The following is a 26,837-nucleotide window of genomic DNA, read 5'->3' on the forward strand; positions in this document are numbered from 1 at the left end:
AAGATAAGGAAACTTCTAGTGTTCTGTTCATCTGTAAGGAGATCACATATAAAATACATATAGGACGATATGTACACAGTTCTCCGGGTAGTAACACAGCTGAACGTTTCCTGTACGTCACCAATAAATAATAACCAGCTTCCTTGGATCTCATCCTTTGCTGCTGGATGACCTAGAGCTTTTTCTAGATCTTTCTGAGGACTTTACTCTTCCAGCAAATAGTCTGACAAGCACTGGCTCTTTTCCACTTGATTGTTCGTAGTTAGCAGCGGTACATAAACCTACGCAAATGGAGCACAGAAGACAGTGATCACACATGGGAACACTCACTCTGGTTTTACTAGAGCAACAGGTTCTTTCGGTGTCCAGGTACCAGACCAAGCAAATGAACTAAAGCAGAAGTCACATGCGATTTTATGGCAACCTGCCTGTGGCTTTTGTCAGTCAAACCACATCTCTAAAACAGCACAACAGTAAGTTGCACAAATGTCTTTGGCTATGTGAGCAGAGTTGCTGGCTAGCCCAAGCCTAACTGTTTTAGATACCAAACCATCAGCTAAAAATGTGTTTGAGCGTACCTCTTTACCATAGTCATTCTTGATCACCTGCTGTGCCTTCAGAACTTTTGTTTCTGCGATTGCCGAGGTTAAACATTGTGAACAAGAACAATTGTGTAATCCATGTACATTTGTGGCACCCTGCTGTTCACAGGTACCACAGGACCCAAAAGGGCGCATGGACGGACTTCTCCTCAAGAGGCCCTCAATACATACAGACACCTCCACCATTCCACCTCATACCACCAGAGGGAGCCCTGTTAGGGATATATATACTGGAGGGTGGAGTTAGGTAGTCAGAGTGTGCTGACGCTAGGAGATCAGTGAAGAAGCAGCACGCTGGCTGCTGTGCTGAGGCAAGCCAAGGCCTACAGCACGTGCTGAAGCCTGAGGGGGCCCCGAGTGTGGCCGGAGGCAAAGCAGAGAGAAGTGATAAGGGGGCAGAGGAGCATCATAGGCTCACCCCAGAATACAAACTTGACACCGGGTCCGCGCCTACAGGGTCCTCTACACCCAGTAGGGATTACCGGAATACCAGGAGGACTACAAGTACTGGTCGACCTGACGCTAAATCCATTGACAGGACTAGGAACCACGAAGGCCCCAGCGTCCAGGGATCGTGGTAGCCAGAAGAAAGTCCTACTACCAAGCCAACAGGTGAGAGAGTGAAACAGCATAGAAGCTAGGCCCAGTTTCAGGCTGGCCAGGAGCTTAGAGAGAGGAAGAAACAGACCAGGAGGCCTTATACCCGCTCACTGGGGAGAGTCCAGAAGTGCACCCTTCCTACCGAGTACCCTGGACCGTACCTTTTATTTACACCAGTAAAGGTACAAAGTGAATCTCCTGTGTGCATGTCCGTCATTCCCCCTGATCCGACCTGGCCCCCTCTCACCTGCATCCCTAGCGAGCTGGACAGTCTGCGCTCTGAAGTGCGTCAGCTAAGTAAAACTCTGACCACTGTCCTGAGTGCCCTGCAGCTACAGACAGAGCCCGAGACGGATGTAAGGATCCTACTCGCCGACAGCCCTGAGGATGTCCTCTGGATGAGGAGAAGAAGGAGGACAACACCACCCCGTGGGAGGACCAACGATCAACGTCGCCCTCCAAGAGAATTCGTCTGCTACTGTTGCCACAAGGCAGGCCACCCCGCATGGACCTGTCCTTTAAACGGGCAAACCCTGGGGCCGAGGGCCGACACCCAGGAGTAGACCGACCAGGCCCATCAAGCTGGTACAACCGGTTCGTGGGAGGAAGACCTTTCCTGTCCATTGTGCTGGACAGCATCGCAACACCTGCCCTACTGGACACCGCATCACAGGTAACCAACATACTTGATGTCCTTTACAAAAGGTACTGGTCCATAGATTAACTCCACCCGCCAAACCCAAACCTCTCTGTGTATGCCTCCAATGGCCTTCCTCTTAGCCTAGTCGGGGTTAAGGACGTGACAGTGAAGATGGGAAGAGCAGAACTAAAGGACCAAGGACTGATTGTAGTAGAGTCTAACCCTGGCGATACAGACTTATATATGATACTTGATACAAATGTTGTTGGTAATTGTTTGGGAGAAGTGTTGTTCTTACTCCAACAGATGGCTGACACTGCCAAACCAGGGCAGAGGAAGGTGCTCCAGAAAGAAATTTGAGCCCTCCTGTACCAGCAACAGGTAAAACTAACAGGTGGTGGAATTGGTATTGTACGGGTGACAGACCCAATACCCACTGTGATTCCCCCGCTAAGTGAAATGCTGATTTGGTGTAGGGCAGCAATAGGCCTCAGGGGACAGAACTACCAGGCGGTAGTAGAGCCCGTTAACTCAGAACACAGACCTAACTGCTAGAGGGGTAGTTGATGTGCACAATGGAAGGGTGCCCGTACGCCTCCTAAACTATGGGGGGGAGGAAGAAGTCAAATTGCCACGATACGCCACTGTTGCCAGATTGTATACTGTGAATAATGATGCTATACACACAGTGGAACCCTTGACCCCACCAGACACGGTGGAGGACAATGACTCCAAAGCTCAGCTGGAGGAATGGTGTCAGCAGCTCCATGTTGGAACTGACGCCACTCCTGTCCATCAAAAACACGGTGTCTACAGGGTGGTTCAGGAATATGAACAGGTGTTTAGTAAACACTCAATTGATTTTGGAAGGGTCAAAGGGGTACAACACCACCTACCCACAGGTAATCAGCCACCCATCAAGGAGCATTACAGACCCATACCACCAGCGCATTACCAGAAAGCGAAAGAAATGTTGCATGACATGAAAAGGGCAGGGGTAGTAAGGGATAGCTGTAGCCCCTGGGCAGCTCCCCTGGTCCTGGTCAGGAAGAAGGATGGTAGCATGAGGATGTGTGTAGATTACAGGCAAATTAATCGAATAACACATAAAGATGCATACCCTTTGCCCTGTATAGAGGAATCCCTGGCTGCACTAAAATCTGCCAATTACTTTTCCACATTGGATCTCACTAGTGGGTATTGGCAAGTCTCTGTTGCTGAGGAAGACCGGGAGAAGACAGCCTTCACCACCTCTATGGGATTATGCGAGTTCAACAGTATGCCGTTTGAACTCTGCAACGCCCCTGGAACGTTCCAGAGGTTGATGGAGTGTTGCTTAGGACACCGGAATTTCGAGACAGTGCTGCTATACCTGGATGACGTTATCGTGTACTCAAAGACGTATGAAGACCATCTGAAGCACCTGGTGGAGGTATTTGAAGCATTGTCCCGGTATGGGATGAAACTAAAGCCTTCCAAGTGCCACTTGCTCACACGGAAGGTTCAGTACCTGGGGCACATAGTCAGCTCAGAGGGAGTAGCACCAGACCCGGAGAAGATCACTGCCATCCAGAAGTGGCCTGAACCGAGAAACATCAAGGAAGTACGTCAGTTTCTGGGACTGGTCGGGTACTACAGGAGGTTCATAAAGGACTACACCAAAAAGGCAGCACCTTTACAAGATCTCCTGGTAGGACAGTCCAAGAGAGGTAAAAGTCCCCCATTCCAGTGGGGCAAGGAACAGGCTGAATCCTTTGCAGTGATGAAGGAGATCCTAACTGGTGAAGAATTCCTGGCTTACCCTGACTACAGCCAACCTTTCCTGTTGTACACTGACGCCAGCAACGAGGGACTGGGAGCTGTGCTATTCCAGAAGCAAAACGGCAGATGAAAGGTAATTGCCTATGCCACCAGGAAGGTTCGCCCTACTGAGAGGAACCCGGAGAATTACAGTTCCTCCAAGCTGGAGTTCCTGGCCTTGGTCTGGGCTATCACTGAAAGATTCAAGCATTACCTAGCCTCAACTAAATTTACAGCCTTTACTGACAACAACCTCTTGACACACCTGGAAACAGCCAGGTTGGGAGCCATGGAACAGCGTTGGGTGGCCAGATTGTCGAATTACCAGTTCACAATCAAGTACCGGGCAGGTCACAAGAACACCAATGCTGATGCCTTGTCAAGAATGCCCCACCAGTCAGACACCGAGGATGAAGTGGACGATCTCGAAGAAATTGAACTACCTGCTTTCCACAGAAATGGAATGGTCCACGAGCAGCGCGCCTCCAGAAGATGTCGTGGTAAGACACTAAACCCTTTACCTCATCACAACTGGAAGGAAACCCAGGAGAGTGACTCGGTTGTCAGCCTCATCAAAGGACTGATAACTCAAGAAGGTACTCACCTGGAGAAGGATGCTCCTCCACAAGCCAAACAACTGTGGAATGAGAGAAGCCGGCTGTTCATCTACAGAGAGAAGCTGTGCAGAAGGTATGTCAACCCCAGAACCCATGAAATGGCGTGGCAGATTGTAGTACCCAGGACAGACATCCAGATGGTGTTAGAGGCCTACCAGGATCAAGCAGGTCACTTTGGCTGGAAGAAGCTGGAAACCCCGCTGAAGGACCGGTTCTATTGGGTTGGAATGCGGAGCTCCATAGAAAGGTGGTGCTGGAATTGTGGGCCCTGTAGCCTCAGAAGGAAAGACTACGGCGGCCAGAAAGCACCCTTGCAGTCCATGAAAACAACCCAACCACTGGAGATTGTCGCTCTGGATCACGTCAAACTGACACCCAGCAGATAAGGCTATTCCTATGCACTGACTATGGTGGATCACTATTCCGGGTTCCTGGTGGTAGCCCCTGTCAAGGATCTGACAGCAGAAACTGCAGCAAGAACGTTCCAAGCCTACTTCTGCAGACCCCATGGATATCTGGAAAGGTGCTCACAGATCAAGGCCCTGCCTTTTTGAAGTTGAGCTATTTAAAGAATTCTGTCATCTGTATGGATTCAAGAAGATCCGGACTACGTCTTATCACCCTCAAACCAACGGTATGTGCGAGAAAATGAACAACATAGACCTGTTGAAAATCTTACCTTTGGAAGAGAGGAACCAGTGGCCAGATAAACTACCTGACCTGGTAGACCTGTATAACCACATACCTGTGAGTTCTACTCATGAGAGCAAGACCTGGAAAATTGCCCATGAACCTGGAACTCGGAGTGGTAGAACCTACTGCAGATATGTCCACTGAAGACTGGGACACAAGTCGGCAAGAGCAGTACAGGAAAGTACAGGCCTGTGTCGAAGACAGTCTAAACAGAGTAAGGGAAAGGCAAGAAGAACAGTACAATAAGCATGCACCAGCAGAACCCTTGGCACCTGGAGAAATAGTGCTAAAGTGAAGAAGAGAAGAGGTCACAAGCTCGATGACCAGTGGGAAAGAGAGCCCTACACCGTGTTAAATTGCAGATTTGACAACAGCAAAACCTGCCTGATCAGCAAAAATGGAGGTTAGACAACCGCAACAGTTTCAAGAGACCACTTGAAATTGTGCCCAGGTCTACTGAAGACACAGGAGGAAGAAGTACCTCTTATAGTGATGTGCCCCCAGGGCCGTGGGTCACTCGGTGCCGGGCCTATAGATGCTGGGGAAGGGAAATGTCACAGTGGCGGCGGCCAGGTCCGTGGCCCAGGGGGGTCAACAAAAAGGGGAAGGAAAATATTTTTATATGGGATTTGTAGTTCTTAGGAAGTGTTCGTGATGCCACCTGTGGTTTCTGGTAATAGGTACCAGCGCTGCTTCAGACCGCTGGGGCGGTTGTTAGAGCAGCTGGGTTGGAACGGCTCCCCACAGGTGGAGCGGGCCTCAGGGCAGTGTAGTATTGATGGTGGTGATGCTGGGGCTAGAGGTGCTGGAGAGATGGCGCAGCAAAAATAACTGACTGAGGCAGTGGAGTGCAGTCATCCGAGTTTACTCACAGTTCTGTTTAAGTTCCTCAGGTACACTGTACAGGTGTCAGCCTCTTGCGTTGCACTGCGTCTACCAGACAAGGGGTTCAGCACTTTCTCAAGTATATCAGGAACGCTTGACGGAACCCCGCTTTCTTTATGTTCCTTACTAGACCGACTTCCCGCGCTGGGTCTTCTCCCTCCTGCCCTGCGCTTCCCCACACACAGTCCCGATCGGGTGCTCTGAAGTCCTTCTGGGCAACCTGGAGTTCCCGTACCTACTTGATGCCCTTCATGGTGACTAGGTTGAGACTGTGGCAACTGCACCATGGAAGTGCAGAAGCCTCCGGTTTTCCAGCCGAGACCTAGAGTAACACTGCTGGTCCAGGGACCGGTTCCCTTCTTGCGGCCTGATCCCTCTAACACTTGGCAGATTCGGGCGTACGGGTGCCATCCTGCACTCACCGTACCCCCTGGGATCCCTTCTGTTACCGGAGCCTTCCTCCTCTGCTCCCCTCCTGGGCCTCTTCTTACTAGGCCCCACTCATGGAGCAGAGCTCCTGAAGAGACTCTGCTCCCCTCTTCTCCTTTCACTGAGTCCACACTCACTAACTAACTAACTAACTCTTTCTAAGATGGCCCCCCTTTATATACACCTCCTCTATAAGTGCTCCACTGTTCTGCATCCTCCACCTACACCCACTACTGGTACCCTCTCTCTTTGGTTCACCCCACTCCATCCAAGGACAGGGCTCAGCAGAACACAGTGCATCTTGCCCTTCCAGCCGGCCTGGAGCAGTGTAGTGTTGAATGCGGGTGTTGGGGTTCCGGGCAGCACTCCCTCCTTACCTGAGAGAAGGAGACACCACATCTCTGGGTGAGGTGCAGTACCTCTGTGGCGACTGAACCCTCAGGGGCGCCACAATAGCATCGGAAGAGCCCAAGGAAGATGTAATTCATACAGTTCTAGGAGACTTCCCTGTGGACTCTCCTCAACTTGATGGAGCAGTTATCATACCAGTGATACACTTCTATCAGCAACCAGAAGAACCTCCACCACAAGTAGAACCTGTAAGCGCCCTAGAAGAACCTGCTCAGGAACAGGAAGAGTCCCCAGTAAGAGGAGGGTCACCAGTTGAAGCAGAGCCTGAAGGCCCAGTAAACAGTGCACTTGCCAGTCCTATAGAGAGATTGAGGCATTTCTATAACTTACCTACATGTAGATCTGATAGGTTAGCAGTGCATACACAGACACCAGTATCACTCCAGTGCTACGAAGATCCACATGCAGCACACAAGGCCAAATCCCTGCCAGGTTTAGGGATTAAAATACAAAATGCCTAAAGTGTAAATAGTTACCCAGTTGGGTATTGCCTACTATTATTTATTGTGTGAACTGAAAAAGTTATATATGTGTGTTGCCCAGTTACCCATAAGGGTATAAAGACTTGTAGGCTGAGGACTGTGAGCAGCCAAAAACTGTCATGTAAATAGTTGCACTTATTAAAGTGCCCTTATTGATTGTATGCAACACATGACCACTGAACAAATACCCGTTTGGCGTGGCGGAAGACGTGGTCCAACGTCGGATCACCTATGCCCTGCAGCCACGCCCAGGACCTATGTTGAGGGTTTTCGGACAGGTCCCTCATGCTGCTCGATTTGCATCTTCATCAGTGAGATGGACACCTGTTTTATGGAACTCACTGTAACTGTAAGAAAATATATTATTGTTATTATAATTGTTATTGTTGTAACCTGTTACAAAATGCTTCAGTCCAGGAGTACTGAATTTTATTAGGGGGGAACGTGGCACCCTGCTGTTCACGGGTACCACAGGACCAAAAAGGGTGCATGGATGGACTTCTCCACAAGAGGCCCTCACTACATACAGACACCTCCACCCTTCCACCTCATACCACCAGAGGGAGCCCTGTTAGGGATATATATACTGGAGGGTGGAGTTAGGTAGTCAGAGTGTGCTGACGCTAGGAGATCAGTGAAAAAGCAGCACGCTGGCTGCTGTGCTGAGGCAAGCCAAGGCCTACAGTACGTGCTGAAGGCTGAGGGGGCCCCGAGTGTGGCCGGAGGCAAAGCAGAGAGAAGTGACTAGGGGGCAGAGGAGCATCATAGGCTCACCCCAGAATACAAACTGGACACCGGGTCCGCACCTACAGGGTCCTCTACACCCAGTAGGGATTACCGGAATACCAGGAGGTCTACAAGTCCCTGGTCGACCTGAAGCTAAATCCATTGACAGGACTAGGAACCATGAAGGCCCCAGCATCCAGGGATCGTGGTAGCCAGAAGAAAGTCCTACTACCAAGCCGACAGGTGAGAGAGTGAAACAGCATAGAAGCTAGGCCCAGTTGCAGGCTGGCCAGGAGCTTAGAGAGAGGAAGAAACAGACCTGGAGGCCTTATACCCGCTCACTGGGGAGAGTCCAGAAGTGCACCCTTCCTACCGAGTACCCTGGACCGTACCTGTTATTTACAGCAGGGAAGGTACCAAAGTGAATCTCCTTGTGTGCGTGTCCGTCATTCCCCCTGATCCGACCTGGCCCCCACTCACCTGCATCCCTTTCCTCCACACTGCCCTGGGGTCCGCTCCACCTGTGGGGAGCCGTTCCAACCCAGGTGCCTTATCAACTGCCCCAGAGGTCTGCAGCAGCGCTGGTTACCTATTACCAGAAACCACAGGTGGCGTCACAAGACAAAACTGCTAACCGTTCTATCAAGTGACAAAGCCCCTTTTCAAGAGAGACCCCAGAGTACGGGCCCGGGAGCCGACTGTCATGACATCCTACAATGAAGGTAAATGCCCGGGTACCGAGTTCTCCCATATCCCCCTGGGCGAGTCACATTCATGGGGAGAGGGTGCAAAAAGAAAATGACAAATGTTGTAAGAAGATTACTGTAACCATGACGACTTCCTAACACACTTCAGCTCTGTAGAAGCTGAAATATTTATTACGTAAGAGGATATACCCCACTAGAATATACACTCCCCAACACTGAAATTGCAACACTAAGAAGGAATAGTCGTAGAATTATGGAAATCACAGGATTGACAGATATGTTAATGATATGCAAATTAAACAATGGACAGGACATCACCAGGACCCATGCTGCTCATGCCATTTTGAGAAACCTATGAGGCCTAAACATGCTGCAATGGCCTGCAGGGTCTCTGGAAATGTCTTTCATCAAGCACATCTGGGATGTCATTGTCTATTACAAAGGGAGCTGCCAGCAGTGGATCTTGATGATTTGAGTGCCTAAGTGTATTCAGCGTAACAGAACATTTCTCAGACAACCATTAATAACTACCCTGATAGCAGCTGAGGTGTGTAATTGTATTTCTGCATGTGGCACTCATACTCCATGCTGAATAAATTGAGCGGTTTTGAAAAATTTGCTTCCATTTTGTCAACATGTGCTAGTAACATATCTATCCATCCTGTGATTGTCATAATTCCATGACTTTTCCATCTTTGTTTGCTGAATGCATAGAACTAGCTAGCAGATCGACTGTGCCTCTTGTCAGAGCTTCCTTTTCTTGCTTGCTAAAATGTGCACAAATAACACAATGTTAATTTCTGTAATTAAACTGATCAATTGGTAGAGTAAGGCTATGTGCACATGGAGTATCTGTAACGTGTTGAAACACTCGCCAAACAACGCGTAGATTATTTTCTTGTAGCAGCTTTGAATCATTTCAGCAGAGGTATTTTCCTAAGTTTTGCAGTCTTTTGATTGGATAGCGCTTAGTTTGGAGTGATTTCCATCAGGAAACGCTTACAAAGAAGTGAGATGCACTTTGTTTCCCACCAGGTGTTTTTTAAAACCTGAAGAGGAAAAACATGTTCAAAAGACTGAACATATGAACAGCAAGTTGTTTTACTATACAAATGAAACTCTGTGTGCACATACCTTAAAGTAAACCTGTCACCATGAAAATGCAGTATAATCTGCAGGCATCATGTTATAAAGCAGGAGGAGCTCAGCAGATTGATGTATAGTGCTGTGAGAAAAGACTAGGTATAACCTGTGTTTTCATCATTTAATACTCTGCTCTTTCTGGCATGTATGGTCCAGTGGGCGGGGCTATCAATAACTGACAGCTATCTGTGTATAAGTGTGCATAGAGAAATAACTGTCAGTCACTGATAGGACCGCCCACTGGACCGGAAGTCCCGGAAGTCCCAGGGAGAGCAGAGCTATAAATAAATGAATAAATCACAGGTTATACTGAATCTTTTCTCACAAAATCACATATCATTCTGCTCATCTCCTCCTTCTCTATAACCTGGTGCGCTCAGATCGCATTGCATTTTCTTTTTATTACAGGTTCACTTTAAGTGTTTTGTATTCATAACGCACCTGCTTTTTGAAGGATACCATTATTTCCACATGGCAGAACAATGAGAATCTGAATTCGACAAGACAGTATCATGTCGTCTACAGCTAGCTGTCCGCTCTTCTGACATATCTCCATGCTGCATAAAACAAGTCCCATAACTCTGCATTGTGCTATATTTCTATTAATCTGACTACTGTACATGGTGTACGACTCTTGGTAAGTGGGCAGAGTCAAGTGTGCGCAAGCCAGTTATTCATACATTTGTTAAAGGACTACTGCGCTAGTGTACTGAGTTCAGGAAAGATACAAGAGGATTGGTTGATAAAAGCGGTTTATTAAATTTAGAAGTAAAAATTCATAGAAAGCAATAATTAAAATTCATAGATAGGGATGATAAATTGCATGGGCAGAGGGGAGGGAAGGGGAATCTTGGCTGGGGAATCTTTGGCTGTTGAAAATATGAGGTACCACTGTATTGAGGGCTGAGGTTCACTTTAGTGGGTCTTTCTGAGTGATCCTAGGCGTGTGGGTACCTGTGAAGGGTATATACAATTGCTATAATATGCTGCTTCAGATGAGTTATCAGGTTACCTTTTGAGGAAGTGGACCGTATATACCTGGAGCACAATTAGGTGGTGTGTATGTTCTACTTGAGAGTAGGTAGGCGTCTCTGGTCAGCTGTATACAGGGCGACCAGCTGAAAGGGAAAAAACAACTGGATTAAGGGACGTTGTTTGGCCCCTCTTTTATCTTAGTACAGTTGACGCGCCCCCTGGGCCGTGGGGTACTCGGCAGCCGGGCCTCTGGTTGCTGGGGGAATATCACGGTAGCTGGCCCGGTCCGTGACCCAGGGCGGTCAGTAAAAGGGGGAATAGTTTATAGGGGATTTGGGAAAGTGTTCGTGACGCCACCTGTGGAATGCGGCTAAGGGGTGTCGCCGCTGCGGAGCAGTCCTCTGGAGCTGGTGTTACGGCAGCAGGGATGGTGTGGCTCTCCACAGGTAGAGATAGCTCCAGGGCAGCGTGGGGTGTAATGGATGGTGGTGCAGGGAACAGACGGCAGGACGGTCCCGGAGGAAAGACAGACACTCACACGGGGGTAAGCTTCAGTACCTTTACTGGTGATGGTGCAGGCACGGTCCAGGGTACTCCGGGTGAAGGGCGCACTTTTGGACTCTCCCCAGTGAGCGGGTATAGGGCCTCCTGATCTGTGGCTTTACTCGCTAAGCTTCTTACCTGCCTGGAGCTAGGCCTAGCTTGGTTACTGTCTCTCTTTGCACCTGCTGACCTGGTGGTAGGGCCTTCTCTTGGAGATCACTTTCCTTGGACGCTGGGGCCTCCGTGACTCTTAGCCCTGGTACTGTAATCAGCGTTTGGTGAACCTGGGACCTGTAGTCCTCCAGGGGTTCCGGTGGTTCCTACTGGGTGCAAAGGGTCCCTGTAGGCGCGGACATGGTGTCCGGTATATATATCGGGGTGAGCCTGGTATGCTCTTCTGCCCCCTCGCTACTTCTTCTTTCTCCTCTCGCCTTCGGCCACTGAGGGCCCTCACTAGGCCTTCACACGTGCTGTAGGCCTTGGCTGGCCTAAGCACAGCAGCCAGCGTGCTGCCTCTTCGCTGCTCTCTGAGCATCAGCACGCTCTCAGCTCAACTCTGAGCTCTGTCCCTCTCTGTGTCTGAGTAGGACCTGTCTGAACTCACTTCAGACTAAAACACAAACTGAGCTGCCTGGCTCCACCCTCCCTATATATATCCCTAACGGGCTCCCTCTGCTGGTGTGAGGTGGTAGGGTGGAGGTGTGTGAATGTGTGAAGGCCTCTTGTGGAGAAGTCTATCCATGCACCCTTCTGGGTTCTGTGGCACCAATGCGCAGCAGGGCGCCACATCCCCCCTAGTAAAACTAAGTACTCCTGGACTGAAGCATTTTTTTCAAAACAGGTTAACAAATAACAATTCTTCCCTTTATGGGAGGCTCTATTCTTGAATGTTACAGGTAACATTATAATACAATAATAACAATTATGAATAACATTAATACAGTTACAGTAAGTCCCGTAACCTGGTGTCCATTTCACCGAAGAAAGAACATGAGGGACCCGCCTGAAAACCCTCAACGTAGGCCCTGGGCATGGCTACAGGGCATAGGTGATCCAGGTGCTGGACCACGTCTTCCGCCACGCCAAATGGGTTTTTGTTCCGTGGTCACCAAAGGGGCACTCCAGGGAGTGTAACTAGGTACATGACAGTTTTTGGGCTGCTCACAGTCCTCAGCCACCGAGTCCTTTATATATATACCCTGACGGGAAATCAAATAAACACATATATTTAATTTCAGTTTATATAATAAACATTATGCAATACCCTACTGGGTAACTATTTACACTGTCAGCGTTTCTCTATTCACTCTCTATACCTGACAGGGGTCTGACCTTTTGTGCTACACGATGACCTACGTAGTACTGGGATGAGTGTAGTGTGGATGCTTGCGCTATTTTCCGCTCTATGTGTTGGTGGACTGCAAGACTGCCTTAACCTCTCTACGGAACTGGCAAGTACCCTGGTTACTGTGCCTACTGGCTCTGCTTCTACCGGTGATCCTTCTTCCGGGGATTCTTCCTGAGCAGGCTCTTCCGGGGCACTTACAGGTCCTACTTGTAGTGGAGAGTCTTCTGGCTGTTGGTAGAAGTGTAGCATAGGTATTATTACCGCTCCATCCAGTTGAGGCCAATCTGCCGGGAAATCTCCTAAGACAGTATGGAGTACTTCTTCTTTAGGCTCCTCCGGTACAGTGAGAGGCACTTCCTCCTGGGGCTTCAGCGGACTTGGGCACAGCTTCAGATGGTCTCTTGATACCGTTGCAGTTGTTCTTCCTCCATCTTTGCTAATTAGACAGGTTTTCCTATTGTTGAATCTGGAATTCAACACAGTGTAAGGTTCCCTTTCTCACTGGTCGCCAAGCTTGTGGCTTCTTCTTTTTCCTTTCAGCACAACTTCTCCAGGTGTCAAGTGTTCGGCTGGTGCACTCTTGTTGTACTGTGCTTCCTGCTTATCTCTCACCCTACTTAGACTGTCTTCGACACAGGCCTGTACTCTCCTGTACTGCTCCTGTCACATTGCTTCCCAGTCTTCAGTGGACATATCTGCTTCCGGCTCTAACACTCCAAGCTCCAGGTCCATGGGCAACTTTCCGGGTCTTGCTCTCATGAGGTACGCTGGAGTACAATTGGTGGAACTCACAGTTATGTGATTGTACAGATCTGCCAGATCAGGTAGTTTGTCTGGCCACTGATTTCTTTCTTCTAAAGGTAAGGTCTTCAACAGGTCGATGACTATGTTATTCATCTTTTCACATAATCCATTGGTTTGGGGTGGTACGGTGTAGTCCGGATCTTCTTACACCCGTACAGATGGCAAAACTCTTTGAACAGCTCGGCTTCAAAGGCAGGGCCTTGATCCATCAGCACCTTATCCGGGTATCCATGGGGCCTGCAGAAGTGGGCTTGAAACGTCCTTGCTGCAGCTTCTGCCGTCAGATCCTTGACGGGGGCTACCATCAGGAACCGGGAGTAGTGATCCACCATGGTCAGGGCATACGAGTAGCCTGACCTGCTGGGTGACAGCTTGACATGGTCCAGAGCGACAATCTCCAGGGGCTGGGTTGTCTTGATGGACTGCAAGGGTGCCTTCTGGCTGCTGTAGTCTTTTCTTCTGAGGCTACAGGGTCCACAATCCCGACACCACCTCTCTATGGAGCTCCGCATTCCAACCCAATAAAACTGATTCTTCAGGAGGGTTTCCAGCTTCTTCCAGCCAAAGTGCCCTGCTTGATCGTGGTAGGCCTTCAATACCATCTGGATGTCTGTCCTGGGCACTACGATCTGCCATACCATCTCATGGGTCCTAGGGTTGACATACCTTTGGCACAGCTTCTCTCTATAGATGAACAGCCGGCTTCTCTCATTCCACAGTTGCTTGGCTTGGGGAGGAGCATCCTTCTCCAGGGAGGAACCTTCCTGGGTTATCAGTTCTTTGATACAGCTGACAACCGGGTCGCTGTCCTGGGTCTCCTTCCAGCTGTGATGAGGTAAAGGGTTTAATGTCTTACCACGATACCTCCTGGAGGTGCGCTGCTCGTGACCATCCCATTTCTGTGGAAAGCAGGTAGCTCAATATCCTCCAGGTCATCCACTTCTTCTTTAGTGTCTGACTGGTGAGGCATTCTGGATAGGGCATCGGCGTTGGCGTTCTTGTGGCCTGCCCGGTACTTGATGGTGAACTGATAGTTTGACAGTCGGGCCATCCAACGCTGTTCCATGGGTCCCAACTTGGCTGTCTCTAGATGTGTCAGGGGGTTGTTGTCAGTATAGGCCATGAACTTTGTGGAGGCCAGGTAGTGCTTGAATCGTTCAGTGATGGCCCAGACCAAGGCCAGGAACTCCAACTTGAAGGAGCTATAGTTAGATTCCTCTCGGTCAGACGGAGCTTCCTGCTGGCATAGGCAATCACATTCTTCTGGCTTAACACAGCAACTAGTCCCTCGTTGCTGGCATCAGTGTACAGCAGGAATGGTTGGCTGTAGTCAGGGTAGGCCAGGATTCCTTCGCCAGTCAGGATCTCTTTCATCACTGTAAAGGACTCAGTCTGCTCTTTACCCCACTGGAAGGGGGGGTTCTTGCCTCTGTGGGACTGTCCTTCCAGGAGATCTTGCAAAGGCGCTTCCTTCTTGGTGTAGTCCTTTACAAACCTCCAGTAATACCCGACCAATCCCAGGAACTGACGTACCTCCTTGAGATTCTTCGGCTCCAGCCATTTCTGGATGGCAGTGACCTTCTCCGGGTCTGGTGCTACTCCTTCTGGAGTGACGATGTGCCCCAGATACTGGACCTTCTGCTTGAGCAGGTGGCACTTGGAAGGCTTCAATTTCATCCCATACCGGGACAATGCTTCAAATACCTCTGCCAGGTGCTTCAAATGGTCCTCATACGTCTTGGAGTACACTATCACATCATCCAGGTATAGCAGCATGGTCTCGAAGTTACGGTGTCCCAAACAGCACTCCATTAATCTCTGGAACGTTCCAGGGGCGTTGCAGAGTTCGAACAGCATACTGTTGAACTCGCAGAGTCCCATCGGGGCAGTGAAGGCCGTCTTCTCCCAGTCCTCCTCAGCAACTGCTACTTGCCAGTACCCACTAGTGAGGTCAAGGGTAGAGAAGTAATTTGCAGACTTTAATGCAGCCAGGGATTCCTCTATATGGGGCAAAGTGTATGCATCTTTATGTGTTATATGGTTTAGCTGTCTGTAATCTACACACATCCTCATGCTTCCATCCTTTTTCCTGACCATGACCAGGGGAGCTGCCCAGGAGCTACGGCTATCTCTTATCACCCCTGCTTTCTTCATGTCATGCAACATTTCCTTCGCTTTCTGGTAGTGTGCTGGTGGTATGGGCCTGTAACGTTCTTTGATGGGTGGATAGTCACCTGTGGGTATATGGTGTTGTACCCCTTTAATCCTCCCAAAATCAAGTGGGTGTTTGCTGAATACCTGTTCGTATTCCTGGACCACCCTGTATACACCTTGTTTTTGATGGGCAGGAGTGGCGTCAGTTCCAACATGGAGCTGTTGACACCAATCCTCCAGCTGAGCTTCGGAGTCATTTTCCTCCACTGTATCTGGTGGGGTCAAAGATTCCACCGTGTGTATGGCCTCATCATTCACGGTATACAACCTGGCAACAGTGGCGTATCTAAGGTAATTTAACTTCATCCTCCCAACAATTTAGGAGACGTACGGGTACCCTCCCATTGCGTACATCAACCACCCCCCTGGCAGTTAAGAGTGTAGGTCTGTGCTCTGAGCTAATGGGCTCCACTACCGCCTGGTAGTTCTGTCCTTTGAGACCTATTGATGCCCAACACCAAATCAGCATGTCACTCATCAGGGGAATCACAATGGGTATCGGGTCTGTCACCCGTACATTACCAATTTCACCACCTGTTAGCTTTACCTGTTGCTTGTACAGGGGGGCTCATATCTCTCTCTGGAGCACCTTCCTCTGCCCTGGTTTGGCGGTGTCAGCAATCTGTTGGAGCAAAAACAACACTTCTCCCAAACAGTTACCGACTATATTTGTACCAAGTATCATATACAAGTCTGTATCACCAGGGTTAGACTCCACTACAATCAGTCCTTGGTCCTTTAGTTCCACTCTCCCCACCTTCACTGTCACATCCTTAACCCCTACCAGGTTAAGAGGAAGGCCATTAGAGGCATACACGGAAAGGTTCGGGGCTGGCGACTGGAGTTCGTCTACGAACCAGTACCCTTTGTAGAGGACATCAGGTATGATGGTTACCTGAGATCCAGTGTCCAGCAGGGCAGGTGTCGCAATGCCATCCAGCACAATGGACAGGAAAGGTCTTCCTCCCACGAACCGATGGTACCAGCTTGATGGGCCTGCTTGATTTACTCCTGGGTGTCGGCCCTCGGCCCCAGGGTTTGCTCGTTTAAAGGACAGTTCCACGCTGTGTGGCCTGCCTTCTGGCAGCGGTAGCAGATGAGTTCTCCTGGAGGGCGACGTTGGTCATTGGTCCTTCCACGGGGTGGCGTTGTCCTCCTCCGGGGTGGCATTGTCCTCCTACGGGGTGGCGTTGTCCTCCTTCTTCTTCTCATCCAGGGGACATCCTCAGGGCTGTCGGCGAATAGTATCCTTCCTTCCGGCTCGGGCTCCTCCTGTAGCTGCAGGGTGCTCAGGACAGTGGCCAGGGTTTTACTTAACTGGCGCACTTCAGAGCGTAGGCTGTCCAACTCGCTAGGAGGCATTGTTTGCATCTTTGTTCCAGCCGTTAATGAAGGAGCAGTGGGTGCTGCGGACACTGGGGTGGCCCCGCCCTGGTAACATTGGATAGCAGTATCTGATGTTTCCAGTGGCTGCAGACCCTTTATAGCCATGTCCTTAAGGGTGTCAAAGGTGGCATCTGGATGATCTAAGACCCACCACCGTACAGTTCTGCTCTCCTCCTGGGACCTCAACCCCCGGATGAACTGTTCCATCAGCATTTTATTTTCATTTTGTATGCTGGCTGGACTAACCTGTTTCAGGGCCCGCAGGGCTTCCTGTAAGCGCCAGGCGTAGTCTCGGACACTGTCCTCAGGTTTCAGGACACAGTGGTAGAACCTCATCCGGAGATCTGTCTCAGTGTGGTTTTCAAACACAGTTTGCAGTCTCATAAAGATTATGGATACTGATTCCTGGTCTGCGGCTGGCCAGGTTTCAACTTCCCGCTCTGCGGCACCAGTCAATTGTCCCAGCACAGCAGCGGCTCTCTGTTTACCAGTCATAGAATACATGTCTAGCACACCGCATATTTTTCTCTTGAATCCGGACAGGGTGTCTGGTTTGCCATTATACTGGGGAAGCCATTTCGCTCCAGGGATATACGGTAGGGCCATGGGTATCAACGGAGTCACGACCCCTGCTGGTGGAGCGGCCGCTCCGGCCTGTGCAGCGCCGGGCACAGGTTGGGCATCAGCAGCGTTAACCGGTGCTCTGGCGGCTTGCTGGTCATCGGCCATGGTTGCGCCCCCCTAGTGAACCGGAGCCTACCTTCTTCACTTTCTTATCAGGTAGGCCGCAGCTCCGCGAGCGACGGTCTTCTTCCAGGACCTTGCGTCGCTCGCGTCTGACGTCAGAGCGTCCTCTGGACTCCATCCAGGACCTGACGCTTCCTGGTTCGACGTCAGGGGCAGGGCGTGTCCTGGGCTTCGCCCGCTTCCAGCGGTTACGCCTCTCCGATTCCCACGGTTACGCCCCTCTTCTTCCCGCGCGGCGACAGGAAGATGGTGGACAATTGCGGGAAATTTCGGGAATGGCAGGAAACCTTCACCACAGTGAGTATTGCAGTCTTTTGAGGTGCACAGTACCCGGTGGCAACGGGCACGGAATCCTGTTCGTGATGCCAAGGCTGACGCGCCCCCTGGGCCATGGGGTACTCGGCACCCGGGCCTCTGGTTGCTGGGGGAATATCACGGTAGATGGCCCGGTCCGCGACCCAGGGCGGTCAGTAAAAGGGGGAATAGTTTATAGGGGATTTGAGAAAGTGTTTGTGACGCCACCTGTGGAATGCGGCTAAGGGGTGCTGCCGCTGCGGAACAGTCCTCTGGAGCTGGTGTTACGGCAGCAGGGATGGTGTGGCTCTCCACAGGTAGATATAGCTCCAGGGCAGCGTGGGGTGTAATGGATGGTGGTGCAGGGAACAGACGGCAGGACGGTCCCGGAGGAAAGACAGACACTCACACGGGGGTAAGCTTCAGTACCTTTACTGGTGATGGTGCAGGCACGGTGCAGGGTACTCCGGGTGAAGGGCGCACTTTTGGACTCTCCCCAGTGAGCGGGTATAGGGCCTCCTCATCCGTGACTTTACTCGCTAAGCTTCTGACCTGTCTGGAGCTAGGCCTAGCTTGGTTACTGTTTCTCTTTGCACCTGCTGACCTGTAATCAGCATTTGGTGAACCTAGGACCTGTAGTCCTCCAGGGGTTCCGGTGGTTCCTACCAGGTGTAAAGGGTCCCTGTAGGCGCGGACACGGTGTCCGGTATATATATCGGGGTGAGCCTGGTATGCTCCTCTGCCCCCTCGCTACTTCTTCCTTCTGCTCTCGCCTTCGGCCACTCAGGGCCCTCACTAGGCCTTCACACGTGCTGTAGGCCTTGGCTGGCCTAAGCACAGCAGCCAGCGTGCTGCCTCTTTTCTGCTCTCTGAGCGTCAGCACGCTCTCAGCTCAACTCTGAGCTCTGTCCCTCTCTGTGGCTGAGTAGGACCTGTCTGAACTCACTTCAGACTAAAACACAAACTGAGCTGCCTGGCTCCACCCTCCCTATATATATATATCCCTAACGGGCACCCTCTGCCGGAGTGAGGTGGTAGGGTGGAGGTGTGTGAATGTGTGAGGGCTTCTTGTGGAGAAGTCCATCCATGCACCCTTCTGGGTTCTGTGGCACCAATGCGCAGCAGGGCGCCACACAGTAAATCTAGATAATTACCTGTTTTAGTTGGCTGAAGAGTGGGTTTTGATTATTGATCCTGTTGTTCCGGGGAGCCACTTGTGTTTGTATGGCTAGAGAGGTAGTTTACTGTGGGGACTAAATGGTAATATTAGTTATGATCTGGGCAAATAGACATGTACCTGACAAAACATATAATACACAAATTGCGATAGGGTAAAATACGTTACCAGTAAGGAAATGATGATTGATTAGATGAACTCTATTTGGTTCAGTTCTACCCAACGGCTTGTTCTATGGTAAGTATGACTACTTCGGTCACAGTTTAGTCCACAATTTCACTGTGTTAACCTGTAGGGACCTGAAGTGAATTAATTAGTAAGGATATATTTATCCCTCGTACTGATGTTATATAGTTATAAAATATAGAATAGAATTACCACTGGCTGGTTTAGGTGGTATATTTAATTATACCAGGGGGGCTGGTTGGCCAGATCCCGCTGTATTTTGGCTGCAGGATTCCTGTTCCTGTTAGTCTGAGGTACAAACGTTGGTTGGCTATTCAGTTTTAGAATTAGGCATAAGAATTCCCTGTAGTGTCCAGAGAGCCTATTGGCTCAATAGTGTGTACCATAGGCGGAAGTTCCTATATAGGCAGCTGTCTTGAAAACATTGGTGAGGCAGTGCGGTACCTTAAGTAGTTATTGATCCGTGGTGTTGCGGCTTTCCTCCTGATGCAGTGCGGAGGTGTACTGCTGGCAGAGAAAGGCAGGAGCTGCTGGATGTCGGAGTCCCGGCCGGAGACTCCGGCATCAGCGTGCAGCGTCCGGAAGTAGAGCAGCGTCTGTGTATCAGGACCTGTGTAGCGTCAGGTCCTAGTTGGTCATGTGACTGAAGTTGAAGACGGAGAGCAGGGAGGACCAATGATCCATTACCTATGGGGTATATGGTGCCCCTCACTTCTTGCTGCAAGTAATACTGACTATATCCACCAGCGCCCCTAAACCCCACTTTCTTTCTTTACATAGTTATTCATACATATTTCTAGAAGGAATTAAGCGGTGTTTGTTTAATAGAAAATAGATCTAGATAGAAAAAAAAAACCTATTGGAAGATCAGGTTTTCTTTGTCTGTCAGGTCGAATAATGCTATTAACCTGCAGGTTAGCAGTAGAGATGAGCGTTGTTCTACTCGAACTGTTCGCCAATCTCAAATTCGAGCTGTTTTGGGCGGTGTTCGAGCCGTTCGGCGAACACGAACGATTTGAGAAAAATTCGGCTGTTCGAGGTTATGTTCGATAACGGTTCGTGCACCAAAATCATAACTGGATTTTTTCTCAGTAATGATGAAAATTAATGTTAATACGCAGTTTGAGTGTACAGCGGGGTGGGGGGAGGGGCAGGGGATGGATCTCTGCAGGAATAATGAAGATCTCCATTTTTTTTTCTCTTTCCCGCATTTACAGTGGGGAGGTGCAATCTGTCAGCCTATCAGCAGCGCACACACGGAGCGAACTGCTTTTTTTCACACAAGCAAGGGCATGTGTCATTGGCAGTGTATGTCACATGTCCTTGCCCTATAAGACCAAGCCATTTTCCCGGTCGCCACCATTTTCTCACTGCTGCAGCTGCGTGTTAGACGGCACCGCTGTTGCTGTGTGCGCTATACCTTGTTAATTTCAAGCCAATTTTCGCACAAATCTACAGATAGCTTGGGAGTAGGGAATAGTTGTGATTGCAGTCCTTTTAAGGACTAGGTTACAGCATTTCCTACGACTTTTATCAGGCAGGTCTGTGCTCTTAAATAGATAGGTTGTGGGAGTAAAGACTAATTGTAATTGGAGTCCTTTTCAGGACTAGGTTACATCAGTTCCTATCAGTTTTTGCCTGGCAGGTCTGTGCCAGTGCTGTGCAAGTTTTTTCACAGCATTTGGCTGAATCTAGCAAAGCTAATCCTTTTTGGCCTATTGCAGAGTGTGTTAGTCAGTGGAGTAGCCTATCTGTGTTGCAAGATATACCACCTGTGTATAGAATACCAATTTTTTTACTGCACCTAGTGAAGTAAAATCTTTTGGGCATAGCATCATTCTATTAGTCCATCTATACTGACCTCCATCAGGTTGCAAATTGAATATAATTTTTTTCTGCATCTAGCTCTGAAAAAATATTTGGCCTTCTAGCATTGTGTGGGACTTTCTCTATTAGTCCATCTATACTGACCTCCATCAGGTTGCAAACTGAATATATTTTTTTCTGCATCTACCTCTGAAAAAATATTGGGCTTGTAGCTGTGTGTGGGACTTGTTCTATTAATCCATCTATACAGACCTCCATCAGGTTGCAAACTGAATATAATTTTTTTCTGCATCTACCTCTGAAAAAATATTTGGGCTTCTAGCTGTGTGTGGGACTTGTTCTATTACTCCAGCTATACTGACCTCCATCAGGTTGCAAATTGAATATAATTTTTTTCTGCATCTAGCTCTGAAAAAATATTGGGCTTCTAGCTGTGTGTGGGACTTGTTGTATTAGTCCATCTATACTGACCTCCATCAGGTTGCAAACTGAATATATTTTTTTCTGCATCTACCTCTGAAAAAATATTGGGCTTCTAGCTGTGTGTGGGACTTGTTCTATTAATCCATCTATACAGACCTCCATCAGGTTGCAAACTGAATATAATTTTTTTCTGCATCTAGCTCTGAAAAAATATTTGACCTTCTAGCAGTGTGTGGGACTTTCTCTATTAGTCCATCTATACTGACCTCCATCAGGTTGCAAATTAAAAATAATTTTTATCTGCATCTAGCTCTGAAAAAATATTTGGGCTTCTAGCTGTGTGTGGGACTTGTTCTATTACTCCATCTATACTGACCTCCATCAGGTTGCAAATTGAATATAATTTTTTTCTGCATCTAGCTCTGAAAAAATATTGGGCTTCTAGCTGTGTGTGGGACTTGTTGTATTAGTCCATCTATACTGACCTCCATCAGGTTGCAAACTGAATATATTTTTTTCTGCATCTACCTCTGAAAAAATATTGGGCTTCTAGCTGTGTGTGGGACTTGTTCTATTAATCCATCTATACAGACCTTCATCAGGTTGCAAACTGAATATAATTTTTTTCTGCATCTAGCTCTGAAAAAATATTTGGCCTTCTAGCAGTGTGTGGGACTTTCTCTATTAGTCCATCTATACTGACCTCCATCAGGTTGCAAACTGAATATAATTTTTTTCTGCATCTAGCTCTGAAAAAATATTTGGCCTTCTAGCAGTGTGTGGGACTTTCTCTATTAGTCCATCTATACTGACCTCCATCAGGTTGCAAACTGAATATAATTTTTTTCTGCATCTAGCTCTGAAAAAATATTTGGCCTTCTAGCAGTGTGTGGGACTTTCTCTATTAGTCCATCTATACTGACCTCCATCAGGTTGCAAATTAAAAATAATTTTTATCTGCATCTACCTCTGAAAAAATATTTGGGCTTCTAGCTGTGTGTGGGACTTGTTCTATTACTCCATCTATACTGACCTCCATCAGGTTGCAAATTGAATATAATTTTTTTCTGCATCTAGCTCTGAAAAAATATTGGGCTTCTAGCTGTGTTTGGGCTTTGTTGTATTAGTCCATCTATACTGACCTCCATCAGGTTGCAAACTGAATATATTTTTTTCTGCATCTACCTCTGAAAAAATATTGGGCTTCTAGCTGTGTGTGGGACTTGTTCTATTAATCCATCTATACAGACCTCCATCAGGTTGCAAACTGAATATAATTTTTTTCTGCATCTAGCTCTGAAAAAATATTTGGCCTTCTAGCAGTGTGTGGGACTTTCTCTATTAGTCCATCTATACTGACCTCCATCAGGTTGCAAACTGAATATAATTTTTTTCTGCATCTACCTCTGAAAAAATATTGGGCTTCTAGCTGTGTGTGGGACTTGTTCTATTACTCCATCTATACTGACCTCCATCAGGTTGCAAATTGAATATAATTTTTTTCTGCATCTAGCTCTGAAAAAATATTGGGCTTCTAGCTGTGTGTGGGACTTGTTGTATTAGTCCATCTATACTGACCTCCATCAGGTTGCAAACTGAATATATTTTTTTCTGCATCTACCTCTGAAAAAATATTGGGCTTCTAGCTGTGTGTGGGACTTGTTCTATTAATCCATCTATACAGACCTCCATCAGGTTGCAAACTGAATATAATTTTTTTCTGCATCTAGCTCTGAAAAAATATTTGGCCTTCTAGCAGTGTGTGGGACTTTCTCTATTAGTCCAACTATACTGACCTCCATCAGGTTGCAAATTAAAAATAATTTTTATCTGCATCTACCTCTGAAAAAATATTGGGCTTCTAGCTGTGTGTGGGACTTGTTCTATTACTCCATCTATACTGACCTCCATCAGGTTGCAAATTGAATATAATTTTTTTCTGCATCTAGCTCTGAAAAAATATTGGGCTTCTAGCTGTGTGTGGGACTTGTTGTATTAGTCCATCTATACTGACCTCCATCAGGTTGCAAACTGAATATATTTTTTTCTGCATCTACCTCTGAAAAAATATTGGGCTTCTAGCTGTGTGTGGGACTTGTTGTATTAATCCATCTATACAGACCTCTATGAGGTTGCAAACTGAATATAATTTTTTTCTGCATCTAGCTCTGAAAAAATATTTGGCCTTCTAGCAGTGTGTGGGACTTTCTCTATTAGTCCATCTATACTGACCTCCATCAGGTTGCAAATTAAAAATAATTTTTATCTGCATCTAGCTCTGAAAAAATATTTGGGCTTCTAGCTGTGTGTGGGACTAGTTCTATTACTCCATCTATACTGACCTCCATCAGGTTGCAAATTGAATATATTTTTTTTCTGCATCTAGCTCTGAAAAAATATTGGGCTTCTAGCTGTGTGTGGGACTTGTTGTATTAGTCCATCTATACTGACCTCCATCAGGTTGCAAACTGAATATATTTTTTTCTGCATCTACCTCTGAAAAAATATTGGGCTTCTAGCTGTGTGTGGGACTTGTTGTATTAGTCCATCTATACTGACCTCCATCAGGTTGCAAACTGAATATATTTTTTTCTGCATCTACCTCTGAAAAAATATTGGGCTTCTAGCTGTGTGTGGGACTTGTTCTATTAATCCATCTATACAGACCTCCATCAGGTTGCAAACTGAATATAATTTTTTTCTGCATCTGGCTCTGAAAAAATATTTGGCCTTCTAGCAGTGTGTGGGACTTTCTCTATTAGTCCATCTATACTGACCTCCATCAGGTTGCAAATTAAAAATAATTTTTATCTGCATCTACCGCTGAAAAAATATTTGGGCTTCTAGCTGTGTGTGAGACTTGTTTTATTACTCCATCTATACTGACCTCCATCAGGTTGCAAATTGAATATAATTTTTTTCTGCATCTAGCTCTGAAAAAATATTGGGCTTCTAGCTGTGTGTGGGACTTGTTGTATTAGTCCATCTATACTGACCTCCATCAGGTTGCAAACTGAATATATTTTTTTCTGCATCTACCTCTGAAAAAATATTGGGCTTCTAGCAGTGTGTGGGACTTGTTCTATTAATCCATCTATACAGACCTCCATCAGGTTGCAAACTGAATATAATTTTTTTCTGCATCTAGCTCTGAAAAAATATTTGACCTTCTAGCAGTGTGTGGGACTTTCTCTATTAGTCCATCTATACTGACCTCCATCAGGTTGCAAACTGAATATAATTTTTTTCTGCATCTAGCTCTGAAAAAATATTTGGCCTTCTAGCAGTGTGTGGGACTTTCTCTATTAGTCCATCTATACTGACCTCCATCAGGTTGCAAACTGAATATAATTTTTTTCTGTATCTAGCTCTGAAAAAATATTTGGCCTTCTAGCAGTGTGTGGGACTTTCTCTATTAGTCCATCTATACTGACCTCCATCAGGTTGCAAACTGAATATAATTTTTTTCTGCATCTAGCTCTGAAAAAATATTTGGCCTTCTAGCAGTGTGTGGGACTTTCTCTATTAGTCCATCTATACTGACCTCCATCAGGTTGCAAATTAAAAATAATTTTTATCTGCATCTAGCTCTGAAAAAAATATTTGGGCTTCTAGCTGTGTGTGGGACTTGTTCTATTACTCCATCTATACTGACCTCCATCAGGTTGCAAATTGAATATAATTTTTTTCTGCATCTAGCTCTGAAAAAATATTGGGCTTCTAGCTGTGTGTGGGACTTGTTGTATTAGTCCATCTATACTGACCTCCATCAGGTTGCAAACTGAATATATTTTTTTCTGCATCTACCTCTGAAAAAATATTGGGCTTCTAGCTGTGTGTGGGACTTGTTCTATTAATCCATCTATACAGACCTCCATCAGTTTGCAAACTGAATATAATTTTTTTCTGCATCTAGCTCTGAAAAAATATTTGGCCTTCTAGCAGTGTGTGGGACTTTCTCTATTAGTCCATCTATACTGACCTCCATCAGGTTGCAAATTAAAAATAATTTTTATCTGCATCTACCGCTGAAAAAATATTTGGGCTTTTAGCTGTTTGTGGGACTTGTTCTATTACTCCATCTATACTGACCTCCATCAGGTTGCAAATTGAATATAATTTTTTTCTGCATCTAGCTCTGAAAAAATATTGGGCTTCTAGCTGTGTGTGGGACTTGTTGTATTAGTCCATCTATACTGACCTCCATCAGGTTGCTAACTGAATATATTTTTTTCTGCATCTACCTCTGAAAAAATATTGGGCTTCTAGCTGTGTGTGGGACTTGTTCTATTAATCCATCTATACAGACCTCCATCAGGTTGCAAACTGAATATAATTTTTTTCTGCATCTAGCTCTGAAAAAATATTTGGCCTTCTAGCAGTGTGTGGGACTTTCTCTATTAGTCCATCTATACTGACCTCCATCAGGTTGCAAATTAAAAATAATTTTTATCTGCATCTAGCTCTGAAAAAATATTTGGGCTTCTAGCTGTGTGTGATACTTCTTCTATTACTCCATCTATACTGACCTCCATCAGGTTGCAAATTGAATATAATTTTTTTCTGCATCTAGCTCTGAAAAAATATTGGGCTTCTAGCTGTGTGTGGGACTTGTTGTATTAGTCCATCTATACTGACCTCCATCAGGTTGCAAACTGAATATATTTTTTTCTGCATCTACCTCTGAAAAAATATTGGGCTTCTAGCTGTGTGTGGGACTTGTTCTATTAATCCATCTATACAGACCTCCATCAGGTTGCAAACTGAATATAATTTTTTTCTGCATCTAGCTCTGAAAAAATATTTGGCCTTCTAGCAGTGTGTGGGACTTTCTCTATTAGTCCATCTATACTGACCTCCATCAGGTTGCAAATTAAAAATAATTTTTATCTGCATCTACCGCTGAAAAAATATTTGGGCTTCTAGCTGTGTGTGAGACTTGTTCTATTACTCCATCTATACTGACCTCCATCAGGTTGCAAATTGAATATAATTTTTTTCTGCATCTAGCTCTGAAAAAATATTGGGCTTCTAGCTGTGTGTGGGACTTGGTCTATTAGTCCATCTATACTGACCTCCATCAGGTTGCAAACTGAATATAATTTTTTTCTGCATCTAGCTCTGAAAAAATATTTGACCTTCTAGCAGTGTGTGGGACTTTCTCTATTAGTCCATCTA

At 47.1% G+C, this 26,837-nt stretch overlaps 1 protein-coding gene across 1 annotated transcript in view; it reads right to left on the reverse strand.

Annotated features, from left to right (window-relative positions):
- Positions 1-203: 203 nt before the first annotated feature.
- Positions 204-26,837, reverse strand: part of LOC141170093 (armadillo repeat-containing protein 1-like) — a 60,030-nt gene continuing 33,396 nt past the window's right edge. The window contains exons 5-6 of the mRNA XM_073655140.1: positions 579-655; positions 204-281 (exon numbers count right to left, since the gene is read on the reverse strand). Of these exons, the coding sequence (XP_073511241.1) occupies positions 204-281; positions 579-655 (155 nt within the window). The remainder of the gene's footprint in view (positions 282-578; positions 656-26,837) is intronic.

The sequence above is a fragment of the Phyllobates terribilis genome, unplaced genomic scaffold (assembly GCF_046119375.1).
Source record: "Phyllobates terribilis strain yellow unplaced genomic scaffold, ASM4611937v1 Scaffold_1__5_contigs__length_1240528914, whole genome shotgun sequence".
Lineage (NCBI taxonomy): Eukaryota > Metazoa > Chordata > Amphibia > Anura > Dendrobatidae > Phyllobates > Phyllobates terribilis.